Source organism: Hipposideros armiger, unplaced genomic scaffold (assembly GCF_001890085.2).
Source record: "Hipposideros armiger isolate ML-2016 unplaced genomic scaffold, ASM189008v1 scaffold_29, whole genome shotgun sequence".
Classification (NCBI taxonomy): Eukaryota; Metazoa; Chordata; class Mammalia; order Chiroptera; family Hipposideridae; genus Hipposideros; species Hipposideros armiger.
In genome coordinates, this window is record NW_017731379.1 from 3,340,094 (window position 1) to 3,350,054 (window position 9,961).

Here is a 9,961-nt window from a genome sequence, read left to right on the forward strand (position 1 = left end):
TTCCCACAAACTCCTTCAGCTTCAAATATTCAGTATGCCAAGGTGCCAAATTTTGGCACCTAAAATCATGCAAGGGCTTATTTTCCGGCTAGGTCTTATTTTCGGAGAGACAGGGAACCAGAGAAGCTGGAAAGACCGATGGGTCAGCGAGCCAGGAATGTAGGAGGAGCATGTTTGGGGGAGGGGCACCACTCTGTTTTGAACATTCCGAGGTCAGATAACTGACCAATCAATCCAGTGGCGGGCTAACTATGGTCTGTATGTACCTCAGGTTTCCTGACTCCTAGTGCATGTGCTGTCCATTAGACCACTCTTCTCCGTCCAATGAGAAACTGGACTTCTCTAGAGAACTCTCTAGAGTAATTATGTCCTCACTACTTTCCCATAAATGATCATCTAATCCTTAAATGGTTATGTAGCACTGTTCTTGAAGAGATGGCACTGTGACTGGACCTTGGGGCCACAGGAAACAGCTTTAAATTTCCTCTTCCCTGTCGTATCCTGCTTACTGAACCAGCGGCTCCTCCCTATGAGAACTGGGAGGATGGTAATTCCTGGATAGATTGTCTTTATAAGGAGAAAAGTTTGGCAATGTGATTTCCTGTATATTTCTGCTGGAGTCTTAAGATTTCCAGCGCTAGCCTAGACAGCAGTGGCAGCCACCTAGAACTCAGATGTCATAAGTATTTCCAAACAAGTATGAGGGCATCCTCCCAACTCGCCTTGCCAAGCCAAAAGGCAGAATCACAGTTTTATTACACCTTCTAGAGCATGTGGTCAAGGCAACTTTCCATTTGGCTGCTCTGGTGCTGGGGTTGTTTACATGTTTCAGTAAATGAATTACCCTTATTGAAGTTGGCTGGATAGGAGTTCAGAATAAATGACATATGACCACAATTATACCACTCACCAGGAGCACCAGAGTTCAGAAAAAAGAGATTTACTTGCGTGGTAATCCTTTGGTGGAGAAGCGAAGCACGAAACTTGACTATTCCATTCTCAAGTGGGTACACAGTTTTTGAAGCCAGTGAGAATTGGGGTGTCACTATTCTTGGCATTCTGATGGAATCAGACATAATGGGATGCCTGTCTGATAAAAGCATGTGTGTGGGAGTGCTTTCCACAATTTCAGATATAGGAAAAAAAATGGAAGCTAAAAAATTGTGCTTTTAGAGAAATGTAGAGATCAAAGAAATCTTCAGATGTTCTGCATTTTCTTCAAATGTAAAGAATCTGTCAGCCATAAAAGACATCCCAGGTCTCTGCAAGGAGGAAGTAAAAAGTTCTGTCATACACAAAAGCTTTCCTACTTTATACACTTCTTTTTAGGCGTTAGGCTGCTCCCAGATGGCCTCTCTTTCTCTCTCCTCTCTCTCTCCCATATTCAGTAGTCTTTCCTGTAGTGGGCAATGTTCATTAGAAGAGCATGTTGAGACAATAGGACCACAAACGTAGTCTTGAATTTCTCCCTTCCTCAAACTCTGGCCCTGAATGAACTTGGAGCATCCTGTAGTCCCTACACATTATTTAAGTGATAGTTTATAAACAACGATGCTGCTAGCTACTTCCACCCCTTGTACTGCCTTCTGATTCATTTGACTTAGTCCTCCATTCTTTAAAAACTGTCTCTAGGTGTTAACATCCTTTTAAAAATCACTTATTTTATCTTTCCATTGGGTTTTGAAGGCTTTGTTTTTAAAATGCAAGCAAAACAAAGGCATAAACAAGACGGAAATCTGAGAAAGACACTCCCCCAAAGAAATGGCTATGAAATCTGTGAATCCTTTCAGTCCTGCTCAAAAACTGCTCAGAGCCTCCAGTTCTTCCTGGTCTTTGGGGACTGGCATTGGGGGCAAAACGGCCAGGCGGGATCATGGGGGCATGTCTCTCATCTGTGTCTTCAGGTCAGTGATAGATAGACTGCTCCATCCCTGTCCTTACTGAACACAATGAACTATTACCATATTGACACATCTGTGCGTATTCCATAACAACATTTAATGGCCACTTCTGTCCGCCTCGGCTCCTACAGCACACATAAAGGGAGCGAGGGAGTGGCCAAACATCAGAAGGAGCTTAGATGTTAAGCAAAGAATTCAAAACAAAGGCAATTCTTCATTCTCTGAGTATATTGTTTGAATGTATATTGTCTTAAGTGGCCTTTATGTATGTTAGTTGGCTTCAGAGACAAAATATTTTAAATTATATTTCCAGGTCCTTAGTTTCCTCTCATAGTTGTGAGATCTGTTGCACATAAGGGAGCTTTAAAGGGCTGCACTGTGTTCCTGAAGTTTTGCAGCTTTACATCTCTTCTGTAGTTTTTTAGACATTTATTTTAATCTGTTGAGTAAACATGGAGTCTCTACCATGATCCAGGCAGATGCTTTGTAGCAAGGAATATATGACATGGCAAACTTAAGGACAGGGGTCAGGTTTAATTCATTTTTTGAATCTTCCCTATCCCAACACAATGTTCTTCCTTGCAGGTGTTCAATGGCTGTTTGTTGAATTAAGCTCACATCCTGCCTCTTTCATACTGTTCACATGAGCCAAGCATAAGCAAAAGCTTTTTTTTTTTTTTAAAAAGGAAACACCCATCTTTTGCCTTATGTCATGAGTCTTACTATCATGTTCCTATGACCTCTCTTGCCTAGGAAGGACAAGCTTTGTTCAACTGGTTTCTACAGTTCTCAGGACTTGGCTCCTGAAATGTTTGGAATAGCCCTGTCCAATAGAATAGAATGCAAGCCATATATGTAATTCTTAACATTTTAGTAGCTACATTTTAAAATCTAAAAAGAAACAGGTATGGGCCGGCCAAGTGGCTCATTGGTTAAGAGTTGGCTTGGGAGTGCGAGCTCTGAGCAGCCGGGCCACCAGTTCAGATCCCACATGAGGGCCAGTGACACTGCGCCCTCTACAGCTAAGATGGTGAACAACAGCTCAACCTGGAGCTGGGCTGCCATGAGCTGCAGTGGAGCTGCAGTGGGCTGCTGTGAGCTACTGTGAGTGGCCGGCAGCTGCTGTGAGCCGCCGTGAGTGGCTGTCCAAGGGCCGGCGATTGATCTGCCTCAGCTGGGAAGAGTGCAATGATCACAATACCAACATGGGCCAGTGAAGCAACATCCTCCACAACTAGACTGAAGAACAAAAGGACAGCAACTTGTCTGTTCCCCTTCCCCGATTCCCCAATAAAATCTTTAGAAAAAATAACAGGTATACCAGTTTGAATAATTTAACCTAATATGTCCAAAATATTTCAACAATTAATTTAAAATATTAGTATTTACATTCTTTTATTCATAGTGTCTGCAAAATTCAATGTGTATTTTATGCTTACAGCACTAGCCACATGTGGCTAACGACTACCTCATTGGATAGCATAGGTACAGAATCTTTGAATTTCTGTGTACTCATCATGTAAATAATTAAATTCAAACAGGACAAGAGTATCCATCATTGGCAAAGGAGATCAATTTAGGTAAGACGGAATTATTTGCTAAGTGACATGTAATTTAACTGTTTCTTTTTAAACTATTCTTGTAAGCTATCAGATTTTTCATCAGTGGGTCAAGTTCATAATTAAAAAACCATCAAGTCTTTTTTGGAAATGCTTCTAAGCTATTAGCAGTTCTTTGGGGGCATCATCAGTTCCCCCACCCTCCTTTTTCTCTCTTTCTGCCTCCTGGCTCCCTAGAGTCTAAATGATTGGGATTTTCTGTCTTTTTTCTCTTCGTCATTGAATGCCATATCTCCTCCAACACTGACCCAACACTGTGTTCCCCAGAAACTTGAAATATTTACGTTGTTTATCTTAATTTCTTGTGCAAGCGTTCTTGCTAGTGGAAATGGAATTCCATTTATTAATAAGGCTGACATTGTATCATCTGAGACATTTCAGAGTACAGGAATAGGAAATTTTAAAAAAAGTAAAACCAGATATTTTAGCTCACATTCCTAAAACTCATAGGAAACAATGTGATTAATACAGATGAGCAAATACCTCTTAAATAACCAATCAGTTGCCAAAAATGATGAGCTCGTGGGTAAAGCCATATTTGGTAGGTAGGTAGACGGAAGAAGAAGAAAGGGTTGACTGCCAAACCTTGAGCTCATGAGGAGAGAATAATGGGTAGGAACATATGGAGCATGTTGTTAAAAATTATGGACAGGAATTTGAGTGTGATAAACGTGGTGGTCAGGAGAAGAATCACTGGTATGTACCCTGCAGAGTAGATGCGGCAGAGCCCGTGAGGAGACTTTCCCAGGAAATTTAAAGCCTAGACTAGAGCTCCCGGCTCATTGTTCTTCCCATGTACCACATCCTTCCTGTAAAAAAGCTGAATGTGGACATGGGCAAGCTAATAACCAATAAGGAGGAAGCTAGAATTGTTAACACCAGACATCCAAAGAAAATTAACTCCCTCTTAAGCTTCTTCATTTAGACTATGTGGGATTGATCCTAGCTCCTTAATATCTCCTTCAGTGCCTGGCGCTGAATAGATAATGGTTGAATGAATGAACTGACTGAGAACAGTGAACTGTGGGCATACACTGAGTTCTAAGTGGCAGATTAAATAAGGAAGAAAGATGTTGCAGACTGACTGATGGTATTGGGTGGGGAGCACCCAAAGCAAGAGGAAATGAATGAGAAGGAACAGGTTTTACAGCTTAAAGAGCTTTTGAGAAAAACACAAATGGGGAAGAGTGAAATTACACGGTACTGACTGCCCACAGGGATGCTTCCTGGTCCTGTGGGATAGTGTCTGAATGCAAACAGCGCTCCAGTTACCCAGTAATCTAAGAAATTACATGTTCGAAACATCTGTATGTCCAGCAAGTTATGATTCGAATGTTGTTCTGGCTGATTGGCCATTTTGTGCAACAAAGTGCATTTCCAGTTCCACCCCTTATCTTGAAGTTTGGAATCAGCTTCTTTGTGTTCATTTTTAAGTTAACATCCCAACTCTAATAGGAAAAATTTATATTATGGCAGATTGGCAAGAAGAAGCTTTCCATGTAGATGTTTAAAACAAGTCTGCAAATATTTAGGTATCTGCACATCAAATAATGCAGTTGTGGATCATAAAAAGGGTCAACTCATGTAAGCGAATGGACCCAGAGCTGTCTAACTGGGGTTTACTTTTAACATTCATCTGCCATTGATTCCATAAGTTGCCCAATTGGACACTTTTCCCCAAGGCACTTCATGGTACCTTTCTCAAATATAAAATGATTTCAACTTAAGACTTGGTTTCAGCTTAACTTTTAGCAAGTTTCCTCAGAATCAGCTTAACCCCTAGTGAGATCACTCACAGATCTTCAGTACTTCTGGTTCAGTCTGGGAAATTGCTTTATTTAGCCTTTGGATCTCTTCAATGCTAAGCAATTACTTTTAACTTTATTTTGTAAAAATTATGATCTAATTATTTTTCAAGTACACTTGGGTTAACAAAATGCAGCAGTGGGGTGTGCCTGTTAGCAGCTGAACAGACCACTTCTGACATTCTTTAGAAATAAGATATGGTTCAGTATTTTAAATCATAGCAACAGTTGATAAGAAAAACAGCAAAAAGGTAATCATTTCCATATGGAAAGAAAAGGAAGAACCAGGGAAGCTGTGAACTGTCATTGTTCCAAATAAAAATAAGTCACCACTGGTAGATTTGGCAGAAAGGGCAAATGTTCCTATTTGTTTCCCATTTTACGTTGGTTAATGCATTGCATGTGATGTGTTTTATTGAAATACACCATTTCCCTCCAGCTCAGCTGCCAATTTCCAAGTGTGTTTTGTCCTCCTGAGTGAAACCCACATCTGTATATGCCAATTTCATCAAGCACAGTATTTCCTTGGTGATAATTTTCTCAACTTAGTGACTTTGGTGAAAGCTCTTACCCCTTTTACTGAAAAGCAGAGAACCATCTTCCACATAAGCTGAGTACCTATACATTTTTAACAAAATACTAACATTTACTTTTAAATACCTGCTAAAAGTGGGAAATCTTACCTGTTATAGAATAAAATATTCAAAATAGATGTTCACTCACTGTATAGCATTTAACAACAGCTCCCTCTTGTGGTTCGCAGCATTCACTTCAAAGATGAACACATTTAACTACAGAATTGTAACTTCTTAGATTAAAATTACGCGGTGAAAGTTTAGTTCATAGTTAGTGAACTGAATCCTTTTTGCAATGAAGAGGGAAGAGTGAAGAACAAAACACAATGTTCTCTTTTTTTGGATAATTCCAGAGTTTCACCATGTCAGCAAAGTTTCCAAAAGTTCTTGATAGAAGCACCAATTTTTTTTCTTACAAATGAAAATACCAAGTAGATGTTTTCACTGGAAATATGCTCTTCTCCATTTAAAAGGCTTTCCTCCTGTTCTGTGGGCATAGCATGTAGAAGGAATCAACATTTTACTGTGTTGCTTTTAAAATCCTGGAATTTGAAACCTTACAGAGAAAGCAGTATTGAAAATATTTTTGTCCAAAAATGACATAAGGTATACTTTCTCCTTTGTTCAATTATCACAGATTGCGGTAACTGGCAACAACTTGTTCTAATAATGTGAAGCTGTCCAAAAAGTCCTCTTCTTCAATTCCAAATTTTGTGTACTGATGAATATAGGCTCTGGTAAAAGAAACAGAAAATGTAAAATTAAAAAATCTCAGGCAAATGAATAACTCTTCAAAATCAAACACTAAATAGATCTTGGCTAGAGCATGAACATTGGAAGATGGCAGAATCTCTCAAGTCTTATATCTGCTTCAATGTTTGCTCCAAAGATTAGCAAACTTTCAAAGTTTATGCAGGTTCCCTGTCTTTTTAGTGTCCAAGAGAGTGACAGTAAACAGCACATAGGACAAAAAAACAGGTTCAGATTTGGTTGTCCACCCAGCACATAGTCAGCATCCTACAGGAGATGGCTGGGTTTACTATTAACTCGAAAACGTGCCTGGGAAGTTTTACGTAAGGCATGAAACTGCAGAAACACATGAATCCAGTTCTAGGAATGGAGTGAAGCCTTCCAAGTGTTCTTCAGACAACATCTGATTTGCAGTTACGCCAGGTCCTCCTAATACCCTTCCTCTCACCCTCCAAAATGTTTTAAGGCAGGAGTTATATTTAAATGAATAGCAAGGGCAGACGTGAATTAAGATGATGTAATAATGGCTGCTACCATTTAATGAGAGTGGGAAGAGAATGATACCAGAAAAGGACAGCGTTCACGGCCCTGAGGAGTGGGGGTTATGGAATGGCCATGTGCAGGATGGGGGGTGGGGGTGGAGCTTAGGAATCCTAGCTAATCAGAGGCCTTGTCCAACCATTGGAGAGAGTTTGTTTTGACATTAAGCAATTGTGGCAGAGGTCAGGATAGATAACACATTTGTTTGTATCAAGTAGACATTTCTTACTATCAAGTGGCATTGAACTTGTAGTATTTCTTACTGAGTAAGATCAGGATCTCTTCCAGTCTTCCAAGGATCTTATTTTGGCAAACTATCTTATTGTACCTGCTTTATAATAAAATTTTCTACTTTGATTTCACCTCATTTAGAAACTACTCATTTAGTCAACAACAATATCAAACAATTATTAAGTATTTACTAAGTCAGCCACTGTAGTAGGTGTTTTTTTTTGTTTGTTTGTTTTTGGGGTTTTTTTTAGCAGAGCCATCCTGCCACCTGTTGGCAGCTCAGCGGCAGCTCAGCTCGGGCTGGGCATCGAACCGCTATTGCTCAGAGCTCACACTCTTGAGCGAGCTCTTAACCAACTGAGCCACTCTGCCAGCCATACTAGGCGTTTTTACATGATTATCTCTCTTAATCCTCACCACAGAGCCTCTCAGTTTGGACCCATTGTACAGATAAGGAAATGAAGCCTGAGGTAACATGATTCAAGTTTCACACCTACACAGTGGTAGCCATGCTTACTTTATGCTATGGATTTAATGTTTGGGTCCCCCCAAATTTGTATGTTGAAATCCTACCCACCGTGGTGATGGTATTAGGAAGTGAGGCGTTTAGGAGGCTGAGGGTGGAGTCCTCATGAATGGAACTAGTGCCCTTAGAAATGAGGACCATGAAAGCTCTTTTGCCCATTCTGCCGTTTGAGACACAGAGAAAACACACTGCCTATGAACCAGGAAGCAGGTGTTCACCAGACATCAAATCTGCTAGCACCCTCATCTCCCCAGTCTCCAGAACTGTGAGAAAAAAGTTCTGTTCTGTATAAGCTACCCAGCCTATGCTATTTTTATCATAGCAGCCCAAACAGACGGAGACACTCCAAATCCTGCCTTGTGTTTTAACATTATATTATCTGGCCGAAGGTTACAAAGATTTGTAGACTTATCTTTTACTTACTTTGAAGCGAACATATTCCATGCCTTGCCCACAATCACATCGAGTGGTTTTACTAAGAACTGGCTATTGCTGACCAATGCTGCAGACTTCTCATACTTGCTAAAGGCTCGCTGGGTTTTCCAAAGGTTGAAAGCATCATCAGGCGCTAACCAGGAAGTATAGAGAGCTGGGTCTTTAAATCCCCCTGGAGTAAAACAACAGAAGCTATTGTTTACAGCATAAATCATTAATTTTGGAAATAAGACATATTTTCTTATCCATTTCACCAAAAATCTGTTTATTTTGCCTTTTAAAACTAGCATATTATTTTTGGATCAATGATTCATAGTCATCATTTAAAAAAGTAATTCACACTGTTCAGAAAAGTATTACTAAGAAAATGTAAGTCTGGCCAACCGAGTGGCTCAGTTGGTTAAGAGCGCAAGCTCTGAGCAACAGGGTCACCGGTTCAATTCTCACATGGGCCACTGAGCTGTGCCCAAGCTGAGCTGCCGCTGAGCTGCCAAGAAGTGGCAGGATGGCTCAGTTGTTGAGAACACGTGCTCTGAACAAGGTTGCCGGTTTGACTCCCGCATGGGATGATGGGCTATGGGCTACGCCCCCTACAACTAAGATTGAATACGGCTCCTTGAGGTGAGCGGCCACGAGCTGTCAAAGGGCGGCCAGATGGCGACTGGACTTGGAGCTGAGCTAGCTGCACCCTCCACAACTAAGACTGAAGGACAACTTGGCTGTTCCCCTTCCCCAATTCCCCAACACTGTTTCCTTCCCCAATTCCCCAATAAAATCTTAAAAAAAAGAAAAAAGAAAGGAAATGTAAGTCAGCTGAACAGATGAAATGCCACTATGCAGAGAGGATGACAATGAAGAGTTTGCCGACCAGCTTGTATATATAATTTTACACACATGCTCTTCTGTAGTCTGCATTTTTCATTCACTAATATGTTGTGAACCACTTTTCCATGTCAATAAATATCACTCATATTTAAAGTCTCCTTATGTGAATATACCATAATTTAACATATTTCCTCCTGTTTGGGCATTTAGGTTGTTTCCACATTTTTGTTAGTGTGAAAATATACTGCAGTGAATATTTTTGCAAGAACACCTCTATGCACCTGTGTCATTTGCTGTGGGTAAATTTTTAGAAGTTTGATTATATATCCTTTTATTAATTCTCTTATTTTAAAATCTAAAGTGAAAAAAAATCTAATATGAAGCCGATGAAGAAAGTACACTATCTGATTGACTTGAATGATCTCTTTTTAATTGTTACTAGATTTTTACCTAAGGTGTATTACAAGGACCAGACTGGTTTTCTTTATAGCCAATTTGATACTGCTGAAATCATCAAATAAGGATCATATAGACCTAGAAACTTGCCATTAAGAGTACTGCTCTTTCAACATCCTGAAAGTTTTGTAACAAAATGCATGATGGCACAGAGAACACTAGTTGTCCCACAAAACCTGTTCTCCCCTTCTTTAGTAACAGAACCCCCCAATTTTAACTGTACTCATGGCAACCCTTGCAGCCAGGTGTGGCACATGATTCACTTCCAGTCAAAGGGATATAAACACAAGTGTAGTAT

The 9,961-nt window shown here is 40.2% G+C and overlaps 1 protein-coding gene across 7 annotated transcripts in view; it reads right to left on the reverse strand.

Moving 5' to 3' along the window:
- The window catches only part of TUBD1 (tubulin delta 1), a 45,839-nt gene that overhangs the window by 5,346 nt on the left and 30,532 nt on the right, over positions 1-9,961 (reverse strand). For 4 of the 7 annotated variants that reach the window (XR_002123271.1, XR_002123270.1, XR_002123267.1 and 1 more), the window contains exons 8-10: positions 8,371-8,554; positions 6,009-6,634; positions 43-1,262 (exon numbers count right to left, since the gene is read on the reverse strand). Coding sequence is in view for 1 of the 7 variants with exons in the window: in XM_019636636.1 (XP_019492181.1) it covers positions 6,532-6,634; positions 8,371-8,554 (287 nt within the window). In the remaining 6 variants the exon portion in view is untranslated. Of the gene's footprint in view, positions 1-42; positions 1,398-3,166; positions 6,635-8,370; positions 8,555-9,961 lie in introns of those variants that run through there. The other 3 variants (XR_002123269.1, XR_002123268.1, XM_019636636.1) reach the window with 3 other exon arrangements.